Genomic DNA, 25733 nt, shown 5'->3' with positions numbered 1-25733 from the left:
GGTCCCGATTTTTGAGAGGGAGATTTTAGTACACACCCCTGCCATGCCCACTTTCTTGTGTCATCTGTTTCTTTTGATGTAGGCATAGGACAAAAAAAAAAAAAAATTTAAAATGCTCCCCGGTTTCAACCCAATTCATGTTTAATGTGGGATATAAATGATATAAAATAGATAGAAACTCTGAATGATGAACACCTGATTCTTATAACATGATGTCTGTTTTAGAGGCCCTTTACCTTGAGAAAAAAAAACTCTCTGCACAAATATAACAGTGCTAGGGTGTCCCTATAACCAGCCCCTCCAAATGACACACTGATTACAATTTCTAACAAATTACTACTCTACCAATAAAATGTTATTCCCTTATTATACTTCTATATCTATCTATCTATGTAAATTTAAATTGCTGAAAGTGGCAGATAGATTGCTGATGCCACACTTGACAATTCGGGGTAAAGACATTTTATAAAAACTGAGCATGTGCTGCCTGAGGGCCCAGCAGCCGCTTGGCAGGCAATGCAAGGGGGGCCTGGAGCTGGAGTTCTCTCTCTCCTGCTCCTGTTGGCATGCGATCACCTGGGTCCCGTCAGGAGCAGAGACCCTGGCGCCGCCCCTCCCCTTAGAGGCCAGACCTTGGGAATTTTGCCTCCTGCTCTCGGCGGCCCTGCTTCAATCTGTGAGTTCCAGGGGATGGGAAGATGTGAATGGTGTCAGGGAAGAGATGCTTTGGGGCTCTGGGAAGGGGGAGTAGGAATATGATACTTACCAGGGTAAAAAGCTTGAAAAATGAGATAAATCTGCTTAGGGGGATGGGTGAGCCTAGCTTGCAGGACAGGGGAACTGACCAAGGTGGGGTAAGCAGGAACCTAATGGAGGAAGGAATTAGGAGGGAACAAAGCAGCAGAAAAGGGTAAGATGGGGGAGTGGAGTAGGTATGGGGGGGTTATTAAGCACCCTACCCCAAAACAAAAGTCAAACTATGTATTAGAAAGAAGAAATTAGCGAAAAACAATATAAGAAGATGACAGGCGGAAGAAGACATTAAAGCAAGGAGGGTTTGAAAAAGAAATGGGGATGGTCTCAGAGAAAAAAAAAAGCTTATGGTGTGAGCACAGGTTAGGTAGAGAAGAACTTCTGAGGATTGGCTGGGAGGGGGAAGAATGTGGGCTGAGTAGATGGGCCAGGGTGGACTGGAAAGCATAGGGAGTGTTATATAGATGGGCTGGGAGGAGGACGGTAAACTGGTGATGAGTTGGGGCTGGACAGGAAGAGAGACTAATGGGACTGCAGTACTTTCCCTAGCATTTCTTTTGTCCACAAGTCCTTCCTGTGTGTGCACCACCTGCTGTGCTCTTCATTTAAAGACATCCTGGCCAGTTGTGTCCGCAACCTACCATGCTTTTTTTTTTTATGGACTTGTTAATTTGTGCCAAGTTCAGCACCCCCAATCATTTTGAAAGGTTGGCTCCTATGACTCCCTCCACCCCAGAAAGCACTTAAATCTCAACTAGCCAAGAGTAATATTAATTTGATCAAAAACTATGAGTGAAATATAGTATCGGATTCTCACTTAATTTTGTGAAGAATTTGCTGTCTATTATTCAAACCTTCATACATCAAAATTCAAATGATTTTTTTTTTGGCTTTTTTAAACTTTACCTCATGCCTTTCAGAATACATCAAGATATGGGTCATGCATTTGATATACTGCCTTTCTGTAGTACAACCAAAGCAGTTTACATATTATCAGTGTGACTTACATTCAGGTATAGTAGGTAATTCCCTTTCCCCAGAGGGCTTACAATCTAACCCCCTCCCCCCCACACACACTTTTACAAAGCTGCATGGCAAAACTGACATAGTCCATTCACTCTGAACTAGCTGTGTCGGCATTTCTGTGTGGCTTTTTAAAAGGGGGGAGGGTAAGTTTGTAACTAAAGCAATGGAGGGTGAAGTGCCTTGCCCAAGGAAAGCATCAGTGGGAGAAATGGGATTTAAATTCTGGGGGTTTTTTTTTCAGCTTTGAGCTACCGTGTTTCCCCGAAAATAGGACATCCTCTGAAAGTAAGACCTAGTAGAGGTCTTGCTGCAATTTGAAAATATAAGGCCTCCCCAGAAAATAAGACCTAGCAGGGGAGGCCTTATTTTTCGGGGAAACATCGGGGTCACCCCCCCACCCGAGATCGCCGGCTCCCCCCCTCGATCAGCGGCTCCCCCCGCCCTCAGTCGCTCCCGGAACTAACCTCTTAACCGCTTCCTTTCACCTTCGCACTCGCCGCAAGCAGCAGGGCTGGCCACTCCTTCCTTCCGTGTCCCGCCCTCTCCTGACGTTACGTTACGTCAGGCTAGGGCGGGACATGGAAGGAAGGAGTGGCCTGCCCTGCTGCTTGCGGCGAGTGCGAAGATGAATAGTGAAAGGAAGCATTTAAGAGGTTAGTTCCGGGAGCGACTGAGGGCAGGGGGAGCCGCCGATCGAGGGGGGGAGCCGGCGATCTCGGGTGGGGGGTGACCCCGATGTTTCCCCGAAAAATAAGGCCTCCCCTGAAAATAAGACCTAGCAGGTCTTGGGGAGCAAAATTTAATATAAGACAGTGTCTTATTTTCGGGGAAACACGGTAGGTTACTCCTCTGCTCATATTTTGAGGCTTGGGTTAAAACATATTTCTTTAGAGAATAGGAGGGACCTAGAATAATCTCATCTATAAAACATTAAGGCATTGTTTGTTTGTTTTTTATTGTGTGTTGAGAAAAGTCCAATAGAGGCTCACATTGTAATACTGCAAAGGATTTTCTTGCACATGGTAACATCAAGAAGGATAATTGTTAGCCACTGGAATAGTCCTACTTTTCTGCTTTTCAGAATTTGAGAGGCTTGGATACAACAGATATGAAATTATACCTATGAACTGGAACCTCTAACCCAAACATTAAAGATGACAATATTATGTTTATGAAATGTGGAAGCTGATTCTGAACTGAACAGGAGGATGGGTATTTATTTCTTTTCCAAGACTTGATTTTCAAATCTCACCAACAACCGCAAGGCATGATACATTTTCCACTAAAACAGACAACTGAATATGTCTCTAGCTGAATGTATATATTTTGGAAAACTGCACTTTATTTTACTTTATGCATGTTGTTGGGGAAAGGTTAGATATGGGGGTAGTGACATTTTAATGTATTGCTAAAATGTTTGATTGTAAGATGTCACTGTTATTGTATAAACTGAGAATAAACTTTATAAAAATAGATATCTAACATGCCACAGCTATGCTCTAATATATAGGCATTTCAACTTTACTGACTTGAGTCAAGCATGCTGGTGAGCCAGACCACCGCCAATGTGAAACGGGGCAGAGGGCTTATCTTCCACTTCCCACCAATATGTCTTAATTCACTTATGGCCTCTTCGCTGGTGCATGCTAACCAATGCTGATTTTTAGTTATGTTCTTATGCTCTTTCCACTGACAATGCCTTTTGACATAGGTTACCAACTTCTTTCCTAAGGCACTTATTTTTCTGTCATTAGCAACCTGGATTTAAAAGGGAAACTAGTGTGAAATTGTGTGCTCATCTACTGAGCCATTTTGTCTCCTGTCTTACTTTATAACTTTCCACTCCGTCCCTCTCCCGAGTTGAACCTCCTGGCACCAGGGACAGACTCTTCCATAAGTACTTGTATACTATTTTCAGTCTCATATTGCATGGCTTCTGTGAAAGACCGAGCGTCAAAAGTGCTGTAGTAGGCAGAAGCTCTGTCTAAATTCATGCATCGCTGTGGAAAGGAAGAGATTTTTCTGGCCAACTCGATGGCATGATGAAGAGCTGAAAGAAAAAGTAATAAGGGTGGTGTGAAAGAATGGAAAAAATATGCATGCACAGCAAATTCCTATAAAAACTACAAACATGAACATTAAAGAAAGTTACTTAAAATTTCACCGGACAGACTTTGAAGCAACACGGGGCTAATAATACTAGGCCGCATTAGTTGTACTCTACCTACAATTTTGTAGAATAAAACTTTCTGAACACTGAAATTTCAGAAAATGCCTTTATTACGGTACACTGCCTTGAGTGAATTCCTAATAAATAAATAAAAATAATGGTTGGAGCTCAGATTGTTAAAATGTTGCATTATATTTCTATCCCACATTAGCTGTGAAGTTCAATGTGGCTTACAGATCAATACAAATTGCATACCAAGGAATATAGCAGAACACAACCACTTCATTCAGGTTAATACAATCTCCTTTCTGCTCAAGAAGTCCGGAACTTTCTGAAAAGATTTTAACGCCCCATAAAATATATCACATAATGGTGAGGATCTGATTTCTACCGGTAAAGTATTCCACTGTGAGGGGATTTATAGAACTCTGCCCCTCATCTTTAAGAATGGTCCCATAGATAGCTTGAGCCACCTTAAGAACACTAGTCCCACCCGAGAGGAAGTGAACCGGGAGGAGAGGTGCGCCAAAAACCAGGAAGTACATAAGACAGGGACTGACTGAGGTTAAGGAGGGCCCGGAGAGAGAAAGAATCAAAGCCCCAATATATGCCACCACCTTGCTTAGAGGTCTGGCTGGAGCCAGACCCTAGTATTTGGAGAAGAACCGAGAAAGGCTCCCATACTGTATTTGGGGCGGGGCCGCCCTACCAGCCTCAGACTGTGTTCGGGCCTTGCTAGCATGAGGCTTGTTAGGACTGCTTATTGAACTACAGAGGCATTCTGTCTTTTGTTCCTGGATTAAATTAGCAATTTGTTGTTCCCTTTCCCTATCATTATCTATTTCCTGGATTAAACTAAACAGGCCTCACGATTAAACTACATAAAACACTTGTTATCACTTATATCCCTTGCCCGGCTGTGTTATTCCACAGGCCCACCCTAGTCTCTCGCTTGGGGTGTCACATCCACCAATCAGATGTCGAGTAAGAAAAAGTGACTGAATGAAAAGTTTTAAAAACAAATATCCTTACAACTAGGGAATGAAAGAATTACATTCCTAGATCGAAGATCAGCATTTCTATCGGACAAGTTGATAAGCTCCTGCATCTACCTGGGTGCAATTCCATATATTACTTGAAAAATGAGCGTGCATAACTTAAACCTGTACAGGTAACCAATGCAGCCTCACCAACAATAGTGAGGCTCTTTTGAACTTTGATACTCTACATATCAAAAAGGCACCATCTCAAGTTTGAACAACAGTGATTTTTTACATCCAATATACACAATGTTACAATAGTCTAAACTGGTAAGTACTAAAGATTGTACCAACAAGCGATAAGCAAACAGAAGCAATTCCTTACTCGTTATTTCCATAACATTCTAAACACTTTAGAAAGCACCATTTATACCTGTGATTTGAATGTCAGATAGTCGTCCAGCACCATGCCTAGTATTTTCAAGTTATTCTCCAGACCATGAGTCACATTATCTATAATGAATTTACATTCTGTAACAGGCTGATGCGGGCTACTATTAAAAATTTAGTTTTCTCTTTACTCAGTTTACATTTAAACAGCACCACCTATGATTCTAAAGTATCTAAACTGCCTTTGATAAGAGAGAAAATGTCATTCATGGAATGATGAAATGGGATATAGATAGTCACACTGACAGCGTAGAAAAAGAGTTTAACCTTAAAGAAGTCTTTTTTTTTTACCCAACTGAGCTATGACAATATTAAATAAAATTGGGGAAAACAGGTGACTGCTGTGATACACCACATTCGAATCTCCATTCTGATGACAAAGCTGCAGACACCTTCACACTATAAGATCTACAACCTAAAAAACCCAGAAACCATTTATGGACATTACCAGTGATACCAGCATAATCAAGAAGCTAAAGTAAAATGTTATAGCCCACTATGGCAAAAGCACTTGACATATCAAACTGCAAAATGATCACCTTATTACCCAAACTGACTAATCTTCTTTATTCCGCTATTAACATCGCTAGGACTGTCCCCGTACTATACTTCAATGTGAAACCGGATTGTGATTCATGAAGTATATCATGATTGTGCAAAAACGTCATCAATTGCTGAGTGACCAGGCCCCCCAATACCTTATTTAAGAGGGGGATGGAGGCTACTGGATGATAATTAGGTATAGGTTTTTAGGTATTGGTGTTAATATCGCTCCCTTCTCAATTGGGTATACACCTTGATCTAACATAAAATTCAGGTATTGTGTGAAATGATCAATAAATTCTGATGAAGAAGCCCTTAGCAAATAACTAGGTCAGACATTCAGCAAGCAAGAGGCAGAAGCATATTTCTGTGGACATAACTGAATAATAGGAAAGAGGTGAAAAGGAAGACCACAATTTATCACCTGAGATTTAATTTAAACCATTAGCCAACTTACCCATAACTCAGTATGTTGTAAGGACAAGACAACGGAAGATATTGCTTACAATATTGGGCTAACTCCATAGCTGAAGGTGGTACTTCATTCACAGATGTCTGTTCCTTTGTACTACACAAATTATTAACTAGCTCGAATAAATTTTTAGTATCTAAGGAACTGTAACCTATATAGACATCACAATATTTCACACTGGCTTGTTTAATCTTGTTTATACTCTTGGACAGCATTCCACCATACCATTTTATTAGACTCAGAACGGCCCTTAGACCATTTCCTTTCTAGTTTCCTACACAGTCCTTTTGCCTGCAAAACTTTCTGGTTAAACTATGGAGGCTCATTTTCGAAACAGAAAAATGTCCAAAAAGTGGCACAATGTGGTATTTGTACTTTTTTCCCCCAAAACATCCAATTTGCTATTTTTGAAACCCATTTTAAGATGTTTTTCTATGCAGTTCATCTGAAGTGTGTCCAGATCACAAGGGGGCATGTTGGGGGCAGGATCTGCATGTTCTTAACACTTGGACGTTTTTCTGCCATAATGGAACAAAGCAAAAATATCCACGGCTAAAAGTTGGATGTTTTGGGCTAGACCTGTCTTAATAATGACTAAGTCACAAAAAGGTGCCCCAAATGACCACTGGAGGAATTAAGGCATGACCCACCACCATCCAAAGATGTAAATGAGACAGTACATACCAGGCTCTATGACAGCTTCAGATGTTATGGACAGTCCTATTAGAACAGTGTTTCCCAAGTCTGGTCCTGGAATACCCCTTGCCAGTCAGGTTCCCAGCATATCCACAATGAATATGTATGAAAGAGGTTTGCATATAATGGAGGTAGTGCATGCAAATCAAGTTTATTCATATTCATTATGGATATCCTGAAAACCTGACTGGCAAGGGGTACACTAGGACATTTCTGATTTTCAGCGATTTTCGAAACCAGAGACATCCATGTCAGAAACGACCAAATGCAAGCCCTTTGGTCATGGGAGGAGCCAGCATTTGTAGTGCACTGCTCCCCCTGACATGCCAGGACAACAACTGGGCACCCTAGGGGGCACTGCAGTGGACTTCATAAATTGCTCCCAGGAACATAGCTCCCTTACCTTGTGTGATGAGCCCCCAAAACCCACAACTGTACACCACTACCATAGCCCTTACAGGTGAAGGGGGGCACCTATATATGGGTACAGTGGGTTTGTGGTGGGTTTTGGAGAACTCGCCGTTTCCTTCACAAATGTAACAGGCAGGGGGGTATGGACCTGAGTTTGCCTGTCTGAAGTGCACTGCAGTACCCACCAAAACCGCTCCTGGGACCTGCAAGCGCTGTCATGGACCTCAGTATGACATCTGAGGCTGGAATAGAGGCTGGCACGACATATTTTGGAAGATGTTTTTAGAGGGTGGGAGGGGATTAGTGACCACTGGGGGAGTAACGGCAGGTTATCCACGATTCTCTCCGGTGGTAGTCTGGTCAGTTTGGGCACCTTTTTGTGCCTTAGTCGTAAGAAAAACAGGTCCGGGTGAACACGTCCAAGTGTTCATTAGGGACGTCCTTTTTTTCCATTATGGGTCAAGGACGTCTAAGTGTTAGGCATGCCCATGTCCCGCCTTCGCTACGCCTCCGACACACCCCCTTGAACTTTGGCCGTCCCTGCGACGGAGTGCAGTTGGGGACATCCAAAATCGATTTCAATTATACCAATTTGGACATTTCTGAGAGAAGGACGTCCATCTTTCGATTCATGTCGAAAGATGGGTGTCCTTCTTTTTCGAAAATGAGCCCAACTATCTACTGGGAGGGAACTGTCACAATAAAATTGCCTCCTATAATCCATTATCCTTCTTTCATTTGCAATAATCTTTGTTCCAGTGTGAGATAGAAATCTTTTTGTTGCTCATTTGGGCATACACAGAAACACTATTATAGAGTACACATATCTGCCCATAGGGTCAGCAACCTGCTCAATTTTTTTTTTATAGAATCTTTTAATTGAAAATTAGGAATACAACAGTCTGATGCAAACTTAAAAATACCCTACCAGCAACCTGAAGAACAATATTACATAATAATTATCAAACAATATCCTCACCCCACCTTCTCAAGCATCCCCTTCCCCTATACGCTCTACCCCCTTTACTACAAATAAATTGCCAGAAAGGGCTTTTACTCTTATAGCCCATCCTGACACAACTATAAGAGCCCAAACAACCTAAGTTCAGTCGAGAAACTAAAGCAAATTTTCCTAGGTTAGTGGGAATGACCCCTGAGGACTCTTTTAAAAAGTTTGACTCCTGAAGCCATTCCCTCTTTCAATAAAATCTACTTTTTGCCAACTACGCAGAAGAATGTTACATATGGTTCACTTCCTAATCCCCAGGTAATGGATGTGCAAATTCAGTCTTCTTCTGATAAAGGTGATTTAAAATACCTTTTAGCACTCTTGGAAAGTTATTTTCTGGAAAATATTGAGCGTGAAACTTTACTTGTTGCCTTTCAGGCTTATTTTTTTTTTTTTTTTTTAATTTTTATTTATCATTTTCAAAATAAAATTTACATTAAGTAAATATAGGAAAACAGGTAAATATTCAAAGGCATATTTTCCCCCACCCCTATATCTCAAGGAGTAATAAAAGAAATTACATTACTACTACTACTACTACTTATTGTTACTTAGTCCACAATATGGGGTCAAGATATAAGGAAATGTTCAAATAAGAAAAAGAAAACTAATTATAAGGGTAGAGCCCAGTTCTTGCCTGCGGTTTCAGCTCCCTACTGGGGTGACCAGAACTCTTTCGCCACCACTCTCTTTAACAGTTATAAACTGTCTCAGCTTATCTGGTTCAAAAAATACATAGAACATTGTATTTAAGGAAATTATACATCTACAAGCAAATTTCAATTTAAATGTGCCCCCTAGAGCGAGAACCCGGGGCCTAAGTCCCAAAAATTCTCGTCTCCTTCTCTGAGTATTTTTACTGAGATCGGGAAAAATTTGTATTTTTGATCCAAAGAACTGGGCAGCCATATGTCTGAAGTAAAGTCTGAAAACGTGATTCCGATCAGTTTCAAAAGCAAAGGTGGCAAGAAGAGTCGTGCGCTCAGTTACAACTTCTAAAGATGATGTTTCTAAAAGTTGTGTCAGATTCATTTCCGGAGTCTCTATCTGGGCTACATTAGCTCCTGTAACATAGAAAGCCTTCACAATAGGAGGCATGGCTTCTTTTGGAATACCAAGTACTTCAAGGAAATATTTTTTCAGCATTTCTATGGATGATATTAAAGGAGTCTTAGGAAAATTCAAAAATCTCAGGTTGTTACGCCTGAGTTGATTATCAAAAAATTCAATTTTCCTTCGAGTCAGATCTTTTTCAACGACCATATTAGCAACAGCAGTCTGTAAATTCTTTATTTCTTGCAAATTTAACTCACTTTTTACTTCTTGTTCCTGAGCCTTTGATTCCATCGTTCGACGAAAATCTTTTAAATCCTTAACTTCAGTATTGAAGGAAGTTGTTAATTGTAGCAGTGACGAATTAATAGTCTGAATCACCTCCCAGAGGGCCTCTAAGGTTACCGCTGCGGGTTTACTCCTTACTCCGAGTACCTTGAGCGGGATCTCCTGGGTGGGAGAGGGCGAGGAATCAAAACCTCCCGCCCCTTCTTCTGTTGACACTCCTCCCGGGGTCGAAAAGCCGATGGGGCCGCCGCTAACCTCAGCAAAGGTCATCTGAAATTCTCCCATCGCTCCTTGTTTCCCGCTCGGTCTCAGCGGCGCAGCTTGCAGGGGCGGACTTAAAGAAGTCGTCTCAACGCTAAGGTCCCCCTGTTGTCCTGGGGACCCAACCAAAGCAGGAACTTGGGCGCCCGGAGCACAAAGACCAAACGACTCTAGAGTCGGCTGTCGGAGCGCTGGATTACCGCCGGGGCTCGCAGCGGCTTTAGCCCCGACTTTCCCCTTTCTCTTCACCATTATCGCAGGCGAAAAGAAAAAAAGGTAAGCGCTACTGAAGCAGACACTGACGTTCGGGAGCTTGTGTAACTCACACCCTCACACGATCGCCATCTTGACTGGAAGTCGCCTTTCAGGCTTATTTTTGAAAGAGAAGGACGCCCATCTTTCAACACAAATCGCAAGATGGGCGTCCTTCTCACGGGGTCGCTCAAATCGGCATAATCGGAAGCCGATTTTGGGCATCCCCAACTGCTTTCCGTCATGAGGATGACCAAAGTTCCCGGGGGCAAGTCGGAGGCATAGTGAAAGCGGGACTTGGCCGTGCCTAACACATGGGCGTCCTCAACCCATAATGGAAAAAAAGGACATCCCTGACAAACAATTGGACAACTTTACCTGGTCCTTTTATTCTTATGACCAAGCCACAAAAAGGTGCCCGAACTGACCAGATTACCACCAGAGGGAATTGGGGATGACCAGTGGTCACTAATCCCCTCCCACCCTCAAAAAAGTTTTTAAAATATTTTTTGCCAGCCTCAAATATCATATCCAGCTCCATGACAGCAGTATGCAGGTCCCTGGAGCAGTTTTAGTGGGTGCAGTGCACTTCAGGCAGGCGGACCCAGGCCCATCCCCCCTACCTGTTACACTTGTGGTGGTAAATGTGAGCCCTTCAAAACCCACCAGAAACCCACTGTACCCACATACAGGTGCCCCCCTTCACCCATAAGGGCTATGGTAGTGGTGTACAGTTGTGGGTAGTGGGTTTTGGAGGGCTCAGCACACAAGGTAAGGGAGCTATGTACTTGGGAGCTTTTTCTGAAATCCACTGCAGTGCCCCCTAGGGTGCCCAGTTGGTGTCCTGGCATGTCAGGGGGACCAATGCACTATGAATGCTGGCTCCTCCCACGACCAAAGGGCTTGCATTTGGTCGTTTCTAAGATGGGCGTCGTTAGTTTCCATTATCGCCAAAAATCAGAAAAAACCAAGCCTAAGGACAACCATCTCTAGGGACAACCTAAATGTCAAGATTTGGGCGTCCACGACTGTATTATCGAAACAAAAGATGGACACCCATCTTGTTTCGATAATACGAGTTTCCCCACCCCTTCGCTGGGACGTCCTGCGAGGAAGTCCTCAGGAAAACTTGGGCACCCCTTTCGATTATGCCCCTCCACGTTTTTTTAACAAGGTCTGAATTCAATTATGTGACTGTATTTTAGGAACTCCGTGTGTTCTCTTCTATGGACAATTGGTATGGCTTTACCAGATGTGACTAAAACTACTCAGGAAAGATAGAAGGAGTTCTTTGTAAGGAGAGATGAAACAATAAAATTGGGTGTTTCTTTCTTGTTAGCATACCCGTGCAGATGTGTGGTGAAATATTTGGGAATGAAGTATGTATTTTTTGCCCCAGAACTTCTTAGATCTTTTCTTGATGTAAAAATGTTAATCAGCGCAGTGGTGTCATCATAATTAGGGATAGGAGCTGGCTGAATATTCTGGCCAAGCCTTTTTTTTTTATCTCTTTTTGCTTCATTTATCTCCTTATCTATGCCCCCCCTCCGGCCGCCCAAAAAAAATCTGGAGTCTAAAGAAGGGATTCTTGTAGATTTTCTATTTTAGTAGTATGAAATTGCTATGGTTACCTGAAGTTTCCTGAAATGGAAAATGTTTTCTTTTCTTCGTTTTGAATTAATATTATTCCTTCTTTTTCTTGAGCAAGTGTTTGCATTTGTAAAATTGTTTGAAATTTATAAATGAAGAATTTTGTTTGGTTCTAGAGAGTGCACACTGCCATTTAAGCCTTTGTTTACCGTGTTCTCAAACATGATTCATGCCTTGAAGAATTGAAATCAGAGACGGTATATAGCTTTTTGTGACTGATGTGGAGCATCTCACAGTAAGTCTAGGCTCCTTAGGCGTGAAATGTGTGGAAGATGGCTTCCAAACCTAAGGTGATAGCATCTGTGGCCAGAATCAATAGCTCGGTGGTACATAGAAGGTGCACCCTCACTGGAGATTTGCGGCTACTTGCCATCAACACAGGGAGAACATGGCTGGGTTCAAGGTTAGCTGTTAGGAAAGAAGTAAAAGTTTCTAATTCCTAAGACCTAAATTAACAAGTGCCTGAAAGAACCCAGCTTCATAGACATTTGGCCCGTACACAGCGCATAAATAGTAGTCTTGACCAGTGCATTTTTTCTAGCAAAAAAGGTGCTGATACTCAAATGCCAGGACACCCTTCAGGGGTGGGGTGATCACTGACAGACCCATCCCATAATAGCCAGGCCCCCTGCAACCAGTCACAGAATCTATGACAAGGCAGAATTGGTGTGTAGAGCCTGAGCTCTTTCATTAAAACTTGGGTCAGTTTTAGCAGACAATGGAATAGGTGCTGGTACTCAGTACCCCCAAGTACCCCCTCAAAAAAAGCCCTGCTCTTGACCCATATAATTAAGATGCACCAATACATATCTGCCCTCAGAGTCTTTCTCCACCAATCAGGACACACAGGGTAGACCCCACTTAAACAAAACCACCACGCCCCCCCCCCCATCAACCAGCAGAGGAGGAGAAGTAGCACTCCCCCACTCCCTGCTGGCGCAGTTTATGATGTTCTGCATCTGAGAGTTTTGTCTCCTGTAGGCATGCTATGGAGGCCCCATGGTGCTTGAGAGTCGACAAGATTTTGGAGCGTTTAATAGGGGACGTGATCCCTGCCACATTCCAAGAAATTAAGCGTGTTGGTGGGGTCCTAGCCATCCCATTCATCCAGAGCCCACACTACTAGTACTTTCAAGTCCCTCTCAGACCCCCTGCTGCCCAGCCTCAGCCAGGGGCCATCTAAACTGCTGGACAGGTGGGTGTACAGCTCCCCCTGTGTTACACAAAGTTCCATACGCCCAGCACGCATGACTCCCACCACTCGGTACAACAACCCAATGTTTACACCACCCTCTAGTTGGTTCTCTACCCCCGCCCTGCCAACTAAATCCCACCCCCAGCCATCCCCTCCCGCCCAACCGCCCCCTCCTACCTCCCTTCCCCCCCCCCCCCACCAAAAATAACAATCCCACTAGACCGTGCCCTACACCTAAATAAGTATGACCGCTCACCTCCTATGAAAGGACAATCAAAGGAGATCTAGAACACTGTGGGGTCCCCATCCCAGTCCGCCATTATAGGTTCAAACCCGTAACACGTCTCTCAGAATTATAAACAGAGGATCTCTCTGGATGAAAACTAACCAGTTATATGTTCTCTCCGCAAACCGGTCACTCACTGCACCGGATCCCAGGATTGCTGGACCCCAGCAATCATAACCACTCCTGTGTGTAGTTCTTCCATCTGCAGTCGAGTCTGTCCGGCGCAGAAGTGACCCCTATACGGCATTCTTATTGCAGCCCAGCTCAGTCTTCAGATAGTTCTATCCCCATTCCAAACTCACAAAACTGCCAACATGGCAACTCTCAAACATGCTCCCCCCAACCACAAGGGAACGTGTAATCCAAGGCAGCAACCTTGTGTCTGGCTCTGCTCAAGTATCCGGTCGGTTAAGCCATTCCGACGCTGCTTCAGGTGTTAGAAAGGATTTCCATGTGCCATTTATAAGAACTTTCAGGGTGGCCGGGTACTGCAGAGTAAAGTGAAGTTGTTTTTCAACCAGTTTCACACAGATTACAGAGAAAGCACAGCACTTAACCGTCAAGGCCACAGAATAATCCAGAAAATTTTTTACCAGTTCGCTGTCAAATTTTGTATCCTCTCTGCAGGTTTTATAAAGCCGCAGCAGTGCTGCTTTCTGAGAGTAACTGTGAAATTTAGCGATCACAACCCGTGGCCTTAGATCTCTCGTGGGCTTTTGGCCGATACGATGGGCCCGTTCAAGGCGGATCGCCCTTCCCTCCCCCGCTTCCGGGAAAGTTGATAGGAGCCATGTTTCCAGTGTTTGCTTAAGTTTCGTTTCAGCAATAGATTCTGGAAATCCGACAAACTGCAAATTATCACGGCGGGAGCGATTCTCCAGATCCTCCAGTTTCTGATGGTATTCTTGGGTCAAATGTTCCAGCTTCTTTAGTTCTCCCGCGTGGGCCTGCTGTACATCCTCCACCTCGGACACTCGCACCTCCAGCTCCCCAGTCCTGCGTGTTAGCTCGGAGGTTAGAGCTGATAATCCTGTAAGTTGTTCCGACAGTTGTGTGAATCTAGGGTCCAGGGCGCGTACCACCGAATCTGTAAGTTCTAAGACTATGTTGTCCAGAGGCGAGTGGGGCAACAAGGCCGCCGGGGAGGCAGCCACCATTTTGGAATCCAAAGGTTTCTGCCGCTCCTCTTTCCGTTTCAAGCTTTTTGGTGCGTGCACCATCGCGGCTCGTGTTAAATATTTGTCGATATGTTGCTACCAGCTCATAAATCCAGAATCCAGATTTTAAAGTCCAGGAGTGGGGTGGAATGGCCAAACTGCAGATGGGGCCCTGAGCAGCCGATGTGATTCACATCTTTCGCCGCTCACAGCAACACGTGATCTCCCCCTTTTTATTTAATTTTTAAAACATTCTAAGCCACACTGAAATTTTTAAGGGCAGTAAATCAACTGGAAATAGATAATTTTTTTCAACCACACATATAATAGTATTAACAATATTAGGGACAGGGTAGGGTGGAGAGTGGTGATAGAGGCTAGTCTGATGACCCTGCATCATCATGATAGTCTCTTCAACAAATTCCCACACCCACCCAGACAACAATGCCACTCCAAGCCTGATTTCTTCCCAATATCCCCAGACAACCCATCAACTGCCCACAATATTCCCTGTAACACTGTTGCAAGTCATTCACCTCTAAGGTCGCCAGTTCCAACCCAGGCTGGTAGAAATTTTACAAAGGTAGTTTATGTGATGAATTGGTGGTCTCAGTCAAGTTCCAGGAATGCAGCAGAAGCATTTTTGCAGTAACATTACTACAAATCTGTTAATTAGGCTGTAAGTGTTGCCATTGAACCCTTCCTAAGGCCTAGGCCTCTTCCTTTTCCCTGACAACAGCAGAAGTACCTATTCTCTTTTCAGCATACCCAACATTGTGAAAATGGTGTCAGCTTCCACCAACTCACACGTCAACCCATATGCAGTCAAAATATGAGAAGACACTTAACTAGTACCATTTTAACAGTACTGGGCAAGTTAGTAGAAGATAAGCATCTCTCCTTCTGCATGGAGAGGGGTACATGTGATCAGGACGTCCTGGGTTGGGGGATTCTAAGGATTTTGTATTGGAAGAAGGCTGGTAGCCAAGCAGATTTGGTTCTTCTACTGTCTCACATGTTGTCCAGGTGGGTGGGTGGGGCAGAGGAGGAAGGAAACAGGGATAATGTTGTTGTGCTGGATGGGTGCAGGGATTTGTTGAAAAGGCTATGAACCTATAATGAAAGGCCACTGCACTAGCCTTTTTCACCACCATCTATCCTACCCTATATCCCTGATACTTTTAACTTTCTTTCAACTGCATAGTTGGTAGAAAATTAATATATCAAGCTGAGTTTTTTTTTTTGATTCAGCACATGTTCTGATGCACAGCTAACTCAGGTGGTCACCTTAAGCCCATAGCTCCATGAGAAAGTCATAGTATAGAGAATCATGAATTTGATATACTGCCATTCTGTGGTACAACCAGAGCAGTTTACATATATTATATGCAGATACTTTATCTGCCCCTAATGGATTCACAATCTCTAAGTTCTGTATCTGTGGCAACAGAGGGTTAGGTGACTTGCCCAGGGATCACAAGGAGCTGCAGTGAGAATGGACCCGGGTTCCCCAGGTTCTCAACCCACTGCACTAACTATTAGGCTACTCCTCCACTGCATTCAAGTTGCAGAACATAAGAAAGTAACGTTGTTTTAAATGAACAACAATAGTGAATGAGCAAGAACATGCCATTAAAAAAATATATAATACACCATTTTTTTGGTAGTCGACACAAATGGCTAGAAAGACAGTGGTAAGATATTGCCTGATTCTCTAGAGAGTCGTCCACAAATTATATAAAACCACAACACACTATAAGTTAACTTGATACAAGGATGGTAGCCACAATTAATAACAGCATTTTATTAGCAGTGATTTTTACCCTTCTAAGAAGTGATGACTGAGTATCTCATCCTCCAATTTCCCAAACCAGGAGGATATGATTTATGAATGACAGACATTCTCTCTCTCCAACACAATCATCTTTATGTAGGCTGTGCACTGACTTCCATTCATCTAGGATCTGCTATTTTAAATACAGCATGACTTCAGCTCTCCACTTAAGTCAAATTTGGGACAGATATTTCTGCACTGTTTTTGCACTACTTGAGAACATTAACAACCTGTTCCCTATTTAACCGTTCCACTCCAGACATAATTTAAATAGACTTCTATCCTATCCCCTTTCAGTTGTTTTCTCCAAGCTGAAAAGCCACAACCTTCTTAGCCTTTCTTTGAAAGGAAGGTGTTGCATTCCCCTTATTTCTGTCGTCTTTCTCTGAACCTTCTATTGTTGCACTATATCCTCTTTGAGATGGGAAGGCCAGAACTGAACACAATAGGTGCAGATGCATCAAGGTCTTATGTAGAGGAATAATACTATTCTCGGTTCTCCATCCCTTTTCAGATAAGCCTTAGCATTCCATTTATTTTTTAAGCAGCCACAGCACTCCATAATGCATCCAAGATCTTTTTCACGGGAAGTGACTCTTAGCTAAGAGCTCACATTTTGTACTTGTAGGATTACTTTTCCTTATATGAATCACTTTGCATATGGGAAAATTAGGTTCTTACCTTGGTAATTTTCTTTCCTTTAGTCATAGCAGATGAAGCCATTATGTATGGTTGTGTCCATCAACCAGCAGGGGGAGATAGAGAGCATTCAACTTTTCACAGTGCCTCATGGCCAGCCAGCTCCACTGCCTCTTCAGTATTTGAAGCTTCCAAAGCAGTATGGCAAACCGCAATGGGAATAACATGAACTTTCCTTACAGCGAACGATGGCCCCTTAACAAGGGCATGAACTCAAAAGGAGGGAATGAACACATCCTCCTGGAGGGAATAAACTCATCCTCCAAAACATAAACTGGAGGGAATGGACTCATCCTCCTATAAGTGAACATGAATCCTGAAGACTGTTTTCCAACTTTCTCCCAAGGAAGGAACTTCAGGAAACAAGAACAGAACCTGAAACAGATTCACAGCATACAGACAATCATACAGGGAGGGCTCATGGCTTCATCTGCTATGACTAAAGGAAAGAAAATTACCAAGGTAAGAACTTAATTTTCCCTTCCTTGTCATCAAGCAGATGAAGCCATTACGTATGGGATGTAACAAAGCAGTCCCTATATAGGGTGGGAACAGGTCACACCACGTGCTAGCACTTGTGCTCCAAAACGCGCATCCCTCCTAGCAGCCACATCCAGCCTGTAATGTCGGGCAAAAGAGAGCTTAGAAGCCCATATTGCTGCACTGCATATCCCTTGACGAGAGAGTGCTCCAGTTTCAGCCCAAGAGGAAGAAATCGCTCTGGTAGAATGCGCCTTTAAGGCTACAGGCGGAGACCGGCAGGCAAGCAGATAAGCTGAAAAGATAGTTTCTTTGAGCCAGCGGGCAATAGTGGCTTTAGACGCTGGAGACCCTCTGCGAGGACCTGACAGCAAAACAAACAGGTGATCATAGATAGTAACTCGCAGATACTGCAGCAGAGTCCTGCGCACATCCAACAGGTGCAACTGCCCAAAAGATTCTGGAAACTCCTCCTTATCAAAGGAGGGCAAGAAAATAGGCTGGTTTAGGTGAAACGCTGAAACCACCTTAGGCATGAAGGAAGGCACGGTCCGAACCGTGACCCCGGACTCTGAGAATTGCAGAAATGGGTCTCTACAGGAAAGCGCCTGGAGCTCTGACACCCGTGTCGTCGAAGTAATGGCCACAAGAAAAACGACCTTTAGTGTCAAATCTTTCTCCGATGCTCGCCGAAGCGGCTCAAAAGAAGAAGCCTGCAGGGCCTTCAAAACTAGCCCCAGGTTCCAAGCTGGACAGGGTGCTCGCACGGAAGGCCGGAGCCGAAGCACCCCACTAAGAAACCGTGCCACATCTGGATGAGCAGTTAAAGACACGCCTTCAACCTTACCACGAAGGGAGGCCAACGCTGCCACTTGCACCCGCAGGGAATTACAGGCCAAGCCTATTTGTACACCATCCTGCAAAAAGTCCAGAATCGGCGAGACAGGAGCCCACATGGATGTGATCGCTTTTGAAGCACACCAAGACTTAAACTGGCGCCAAATCCTGGCATAAGCCACGGAAGTGGAATGCTTGCGGACCTGCAGGAGAGTGGAAATGACTGTGTTTGAATAGCCTTTGTCCCTCAATTGCGCCCTCTCAATCGCCATGCCATAAGACCAAAGCGGCAGGCGTCCTCCATGGCTACCGGGCCCTGTGAGAACAGGTTCGGTACCAGAGGCAAAGGAAGGGGAGCCTCCACTAGCATCTGTCGGAGGTCCGCATACCAAGGTCTCCTGGGCCAATCCGAGGCGATGAGGACCACTTCTCCTGGGTGCAGCCGAATCCGCAGGAGCACGCGCCCTATCAAGGGCCACGGAGGGAACACATATAGTAGGCCCGGAGGCCAGGGCTGAGTCAAGGCATCCAACCCTGCCGAGCGAGGATCTCTCCATCTGCTGAAGAAGCATGGGACTTTGGCATTTGAACTTGTCGCCATAAGATCAATCACGGGCTTGCCCCATTTGGCACATATCTGCAGGAATACTTCGCCTGCTAGTTCCCATTCTGCTGCATCGATCTGATGCTTGCTTAGATAATCGGCTTGCACGTTGCTCTGACCTGCAATGTGAGCTGCCGACAGAAACTGAAGATGCAGCTCGGCCCAGTGGCAAATCTGTTCGGCCTGCGCGGCCAGTGCTCTGCACTGAGTGCCGTCTTGTCGATTTATGTAGGCCACTGCTGTCGTGTTGTCCGACATCACTCTGACAGCCAATCCTTCCAGGGTCACTTGAAAGGCCAGAAGCGCCTGAAACACCGCTTTCAACTCCAGGCGGTTGATGGACCACTCCGACTCCTCGGGTGTCCATAGACCCTGGGCATGCTTCCCCTTGCAATGTGCGCCCCAGCCCTTCAGGTTGGCATCTGTCACTACTAGACACCAATCGGGGAGCGCCAGCAGAATTCCTCACTGCAGCATGCTGTCTGAGAGCCATCACTCCATGCTGAGTCGGGCCGCAGGGAGCCAAGAAAGTCTGCATTGATAATCCTGAGAAACTGGAGACCATCTTTGAAGTAGAGAATACTGTAGAGGTCTCAGGTGCGCTCTCGCCCAGGGCACCACTTCCAATGTGGCTGTCATCGATCCCAGCAGCTGGACAATGTCCCAAGCTCACGGGCGGGGCATCCTCAGGAGCAGACGGACCTGATTCTGAAGCTTGCACCGCCTTAGCTCGGGTAGGTATACATAGCCCGAGTCTATGTCGAACCTGGCCCTCAAATATTCTAGAGATTGCGAGGGGGTCAGGTGACTTTTGGCCATATTGATGACCCAGCCCAGAGATTGAAGTACTGAGACCACTCTGGCTGTAGCTTGATAGCTCTCTGTTACAGAGTCTGCTCTGATGAGCCAGTCGTCTAGGTACGGGTGAACCCTGATACCTTCTCGCCTGAGCAAAGCAGCTACTACCACCATTACCTTCGAAAAGCTTCAGGGAGCTGTGGCAAGGCCAAAAGGCAAGGCCCGGAACTGGAAATGTTTTCCCAACACCGCAAACCTCAGAAACTTCTGGTGCGGGGGCCAAATTGGTATGTGCAAGTAAGCTTCTTTCAGGTCTAGAGACGTGAGAAACTCTCCTGGCTGTACCGCAGCAATGACGGAGCGCAGGGTTTCCATGTGGAAATGCCGCACTCTCAGGGACTTGTTTAATTCTTTTAAGTCCAGAATAGGACGAAAAGACCCACCTTTTCGCGGCACCACAAAGTAGATGGAGTATCGGCCATAGTCATGTTCGGCGGGAGGTACCGGGGACAAGGCCCCTAACTGAATCAGACCTTGCAAAGTCTCCTCTACCGCTGCCCGTTTGGCGGCAGAACCGCATCGGGAGTCCACAAACACATCTCTTACTGGGGCGTTGAATTCTATTCTGTAGCCATCTCTGATCAGGTCCAGAACCCACTGATCTGAGGAAATATTGGCCCACTCCTTGGCAAAGAGGGAAAGACGTCCTCCGATGACAGGAAGCGAGGAGGGGGCCGGCACACCATCATTGAGAGGGTCGCCCCTGAACTCCAGGCCTAGAGCCGGTGGCTGCGGAACACTTGTCCGAGCGAAAGGAGTTCCTCTGCTGAAAAACGGGCACGAGAAGTGAACCCAGCAGAACGCCCCGGGCGGTACCTTCTAGCTTCACGGAAGCGAGGTCTATAAGAGGAGTGGACCACCTGGCCCTTGGAGGAAGGCCTTGGCCTATCTTCGGGCAAGCGCTGGGGTTTAGGATCTCCCAGGCCTTTAACAATTTTCTCCAACTCCTCACCAAATAGGAGAAGGCCTTGAAAGGGCAACTTCACCAACCTTTGCTTAGAGGCCATGTCCGCTGCCCAATGTCGTAGCCAAATAAGACGGCGAGCCGCCACTGCTACTGCCATTTGTTTAGCCGAAGCTCTGACAATATCATAAAGGGCATCAGTCAAAAAGGACAAGGCCGACTCCAGCCACGGAGCCACATCCGAGAAGGGCTCCGCTCCATCTCCGGGCTGTTCCACTGCCTGTTGCAACCATGCCAGGCAGGCTCTAGCAGCATAACAACTGCATGCAGACACCCGAATAGTAGGACCTGCAATTTCAAAGGACCGTTTAAGTGCTGCTTTCAGCCTACGGTCTTGTATATCCTTCAGGGCAACTCCTCCTTCCACAGGGAGGGTAGTTCTCTTTGTCACCGCAGTGACTAGGGCATCTACTTTAGGCATTGCAAAGCAGCCAAATGCTCCTCACGCAGAGAGTATAATTGCCCCATAGCCCTGGAAACTTTCAAAGGTCCCTCGGGGTCAGCCCACTGAGCGGAAATAAGCTCTTGGATGGAGTCATGCAAAGGAAAGGTTCGAGCAGGCTTTTTGGTACTAGCCATCCTAGGATTCACAGAGGAGGCCGTGCCACTGTCAGGCTCTTCAATAGAAAGGACCTGTAGGGCATCTGAAATAAGCGCTGGCAGCTCATCACGGTGGAAAATCCTCACCACAGAGGGATCATCCAGATCCTGTGGTAATTCTGCACCTGACTCTGGCTCCTCAGACCACGAAGGCCTGCCAGAACTCTCCAAATCCTCACAGCCCGACCACGGGGGGGGGGGGGAAGGAGGTGCACCACAATCTGAAGGGGAATTAGCCCTTCTACGCTTTTCTTTATGCCAATTATCAGGGAAAATAGCCTCAGCGGGCAGTCCCAGGCCAGAATCCACTGGGGGGGACAATAGAAGGGGCCTCAGACGACCCTCGAGGGAGAGCTCTTTTCAGCATGTATGCTTTATGCAATAATAACACAAAATCAGGGGAGAAAAACTCGCCCTGGGCACCCAGATCCCGTCCAGGGCTAGCCGCTCCCTGAATAGCCTCAATTCGAGGTTCCCCCCCCCCCCCCCCCCGGGCTCAGGGCTCTCCATCTCTATGGAGGCCGCACCATGTGGAGAATTCAAAATGGCGCCCGCTGCCAGCTCTGAGTGGGAAGAATCATCGCTCGCCATGCTCGGGCCGGCTCTTACACCTGTACAGCACGATTTACAGAGCCCCGCTGCTGATTTGCGCTTGCCACACCGAGAACTGTGCTTTACATTCTCTGCAGCCATTGTCGAAAACTGCGGGAAAATTCAAAATGGCGGTTTCACGCCAAAAACGCCCCGATCGTGGGCCCACCCCAGAGGAGTTAGAAAACACTCTTACCTCACCGGACCGAGTATCACAGCTCCGGTCCCATAGAAGAATCAAAGGAAAACCTCTGTTCCATTTTTTTTTTTTTAAACGCTGTGAGGAAAGCAGAGGTAATAAGAACTCCGGAGGCTCAGATGAGTGGGAAAGGCAGGGAAAGGCGAACCAATGTGCCTGCATCCACTGAGTGGGAAAGGACAGGGAAAAGTAAGCTAATATGTCCACATCCACGGGGCATGGGTAAGGCAGGGAAACGGCTGACCTTTGTGCCTTCAAAGTGAAGCTGCTATAGCCTCTAACACCCCGGCTAACAACTGGCAAGCCAGGAGCCACCCCCAGGCAGATTTTTGATGGAGCTCGAAGAAGCTGCAGCCACCCTGCTTGGGGAGATAGAGAATACTAAAGAGGCAGTGGAGCTGGCTGGCCATGAGGCACTGTGAAAAGTTGAGTGCTCTCTATCTCCCCCTGCTGGTTGATGGACACAACCACACGTAATGGCTTCACCTGCTTGATGACAAGGAAACCTACGTTAAATTTTATCTACCATTTAGACAGTCTCCAAGTCTCACAAGATCCTTCTGCAAATCATCTTAATCCACTGACTTTTTCATATTATCTTAAATGTTTGAGACAGTCCTGTTTTTTGTAGGTCCTCACTATTGCAATCACCTTCTGCCCAAGCTGCACTGTGAACTGAGCCATGATAAATTCTAAATTGCATTAATAATCAAACAAAAAGATTCAAGAAAAGAAGAACATCAGGAAGGAAGGGAAGATTTACCCCCAAACTGAACCCAGGTCACTATACATTTCCAGATGCCAAGGTGAATAAATGGATTTTTGTATTTCTTTTTCTCCCAACTACAATATTTATTGTTGCAAACTATTCTGCTGTTCTGTATAGCTTGAAGTGCAATATTATGAAGAAATAAACCAAATTCTTCTCTCTCTCTCTCCCTCCACTCTGACCCCCAGTCTGCTTGCCTTCTCTCTCTTTCAACTTAGATGGAAGGAGGATGGAGCTGCAAACTTTCTGGCTTTTCATACACTGCTGGCAAACATGTGCACTTCAGTCATTTTGTAGCTCCTTGGACTTCAGCCCCTCATGCCCACCCACAGTTAAGGCCCTGGAATACATTAAACAAGCAATTGCTCCATTACTTTGCTACTGTTCAGCAAATCAATTATTATTTCCTTTACCTTGAATTCTATTTTCCTACAACATTCAGATATTAATTATACAATCAATGCAAGCAAGAACAAAACAAAACTCATAAATCACTGCTTTTCCCTTTCCCATGAAGCACAAACCTTGGCCATCTGGGACAACACGATTCGCTATTCCAAACTCATAGGCCTCTTGTGCACTAATAGATCGCCCAGTTAAAATGAGATCCAGTGCTCTCGATAGGCCAATAAGCTTGGGCAGTCTCACCGTGCCACCGTCAATCAGCGGAACGCCTGCAACGGTAAAACAAGAGAAATATGATGTTCAATGTTTACAATTTTCATTCTTTATATGATGAAACACATATATTTTAGAGACTTCCTCCACTTAACAGGAATTTTTGCAAACAAATGTATAAAATTCATGCATGCAGAAGTAGCAACTTCAGAAGAGATGGCAGGTAGCATGCACATATTTAAAGAAGCGTTTGCTGGTGGGCCTCAAAAGAATGCATGTATTCTTTATTTAGGTATGTAAACACGTGTATATGTCAAAGATTTTTCTGTCAGCATTTATATCTACTCCAAGTTACACATGTTTAGACTTGGGATCTGAACTTACATAGGGACTATACTTCTCTAGTGTTCAAAACCATCTCAAAATGCAAAAAGCTAGTTTCGAACCTCAGCTTCTGAATTGGCTCCCCTCTGATGTGCAGTTTTGCAAAACCCACAATGTTCACATGCAAGTGCTGTTATGTACATGTACAAAGCCCTAAGTGATGCCACTTTTTTTTTTTTTTTGAGCATGTATTTTATTTATTTTTTTGCGATATGGCTATCCTGGCTGACAAATACACACGGTTTTCCATGGTCATAAACAGTTTAAAGGGCTGTATGTTTTGTGAGCCTTCTGCAAAATAAATTGTAAATTTTTGAATGTCCTGACTTGGACATCCTTTTTCCAGCACAGACGCCTTATACAAAATTGGGCTAATTCACATATATGCAAATTCAATCAGACCTTTCCAGAGGACTTAGGAATGAAAACAGGGTTATCAAATAATTGCTGCAGCATGAACTTTCAGGTCAACACAAACTCTGTAGCCGCTTTTGCTTTAAACACTGGTTCTAGCATTTAAATTAGTCACAGATATTTAGCACTGATATCCAGTACTGAACATCTGTTCAGAGTGAGAGTGCTGCTGCTAGCCAGAAAAGATAGGACAGTAATTTTTGACATAAGTTTATCTGGGTAGTTAACTGAATAGCAGTCTGGATAACTTGCTACACTGCTCTCACTCTGTCCAGGCACTATCCAGATATAGTGCTGTTGAATAGCCATAGACAGTGGCAGTGAGGAAATCCAGATAACAGCAATTAGCCAGATATTTCCGTTTGAATAGCAACCCATTTATTTTTCGCCTTAAGAAGCATCTGTATAGCCAGCCCAACTGGAGGTGATTAATGCTGGAGTGGAGGCATGGCCTAATGGTCGACAGTGGGTTGAAATCCTGGGGAACCAGGTTCAATTCCCTCTGCAGCTCTGTGTGACCCTGGGCAAGTCACTTAACCCTCCAATGTACTACTTTGATTGAGAGCCCACTAGGGACATACCCAGTACCTGTAAAATGAAACTGTCAACCGCTTAGGTCTAAGTGATATATAAATACTGAAATGAAATGAAACTGCGGGACAGCAAAAAGAGAAGATGCTATAACATACCAAAGCGCCTGCAGAACACACCAAAGACTGCGCTCTGCTCCACAACTCGCAGGTCAGCCAGCAGAGAGAGCTCCAGGCCTCCAGCTACAGCATATCCACTTACTGCAGCAATTACTGGTTTGGAAAACTGCATTCGCGAGGGACCCTACATGAACCAACAAATTCTTATATAAAAGAGAACACAGATACTCTAATCAGAAGTGAATACTCAGCATTAACACTCATTACTTATGACAAAAATGTAGTCCCTTTTTTTTTTAATGTGGAGGGGAAGAACAAGGGGTCTGCACTTCCCTCCTACTCCTTTTGGTCTTCCAGTTAGGTTGGAACTGGGGCTTACATTTTATGCCATAAGGCTTCTTTCACAACTGCTTGAAGATTTTTCTCCTATTTTATGTCCTTTTCCAACTCGCCTAGCACAATCATTGCAATGCATAATAACTGGAGCTTTCTCCGGTCAGCAGTTACAAACATTGTCTCCATAGCATCTAAGAAACAAAAAAACCTGATCTGGGAACTGAGCCCTGGCCTAGCAACATAA

At 45.0% G+C, this 25733-nt stretch overlaps 1 protein-coding gene across 3 annotated transcripts in view; it reads right to left on the bottom strand.

Annotated features, from left to right (window-relative positions):
* Positions 1-2572: 2572 nt before the first annotated feature.
* The window catches only part of LOC115473804 (mevalonyl-coenzyme A hydratase sidH-like), a 58276-nt gene continuing 35115 nt past the window's right edge, over positions 2573-25733 (bottom strand). For all 3 annotated transcript variants that reach the window (XM_030208929.1, XM_030208937.1, XM_030208920.1), the window contains 3 exons: positions 25193-25337; positions 23612-23761; positions 2573-3829 (listed from right to left, as the gene is read on the bottom strand). In XM_030208929.1, coding sequence (XP_030064789.1) covers positions 3609-3829; positions 23612-23761; positions 25193-25337 — 516 coding nt within the window. In that variant the 3' untranslated portion in view covers positions 2573-3608. The remainder of the gene's footprint in view (positions 3830-23611; positions 23762-25192; positions 25338-25733) is intronic.

The sequence above is a fragment of the Microcaecilia unicolor genome, chromosome 1, assembly GCF_901765095.1.
Source record: "Microcaecilia unicolor chromosome 1, aMicUni1.1, whole genome shotgun sequence".
NCBI lineage: Eukaryota > Metazoa > Chordata > Amphibia > Gymnophiona > Siphonopidae > Microcaecilia > Microcaecilia unicolor.
The sequence above is the reverse complement of the archived record's forward strand: the minus strand, read 5'-3'. Positions and strand labels throughout refer to the sequence as shown.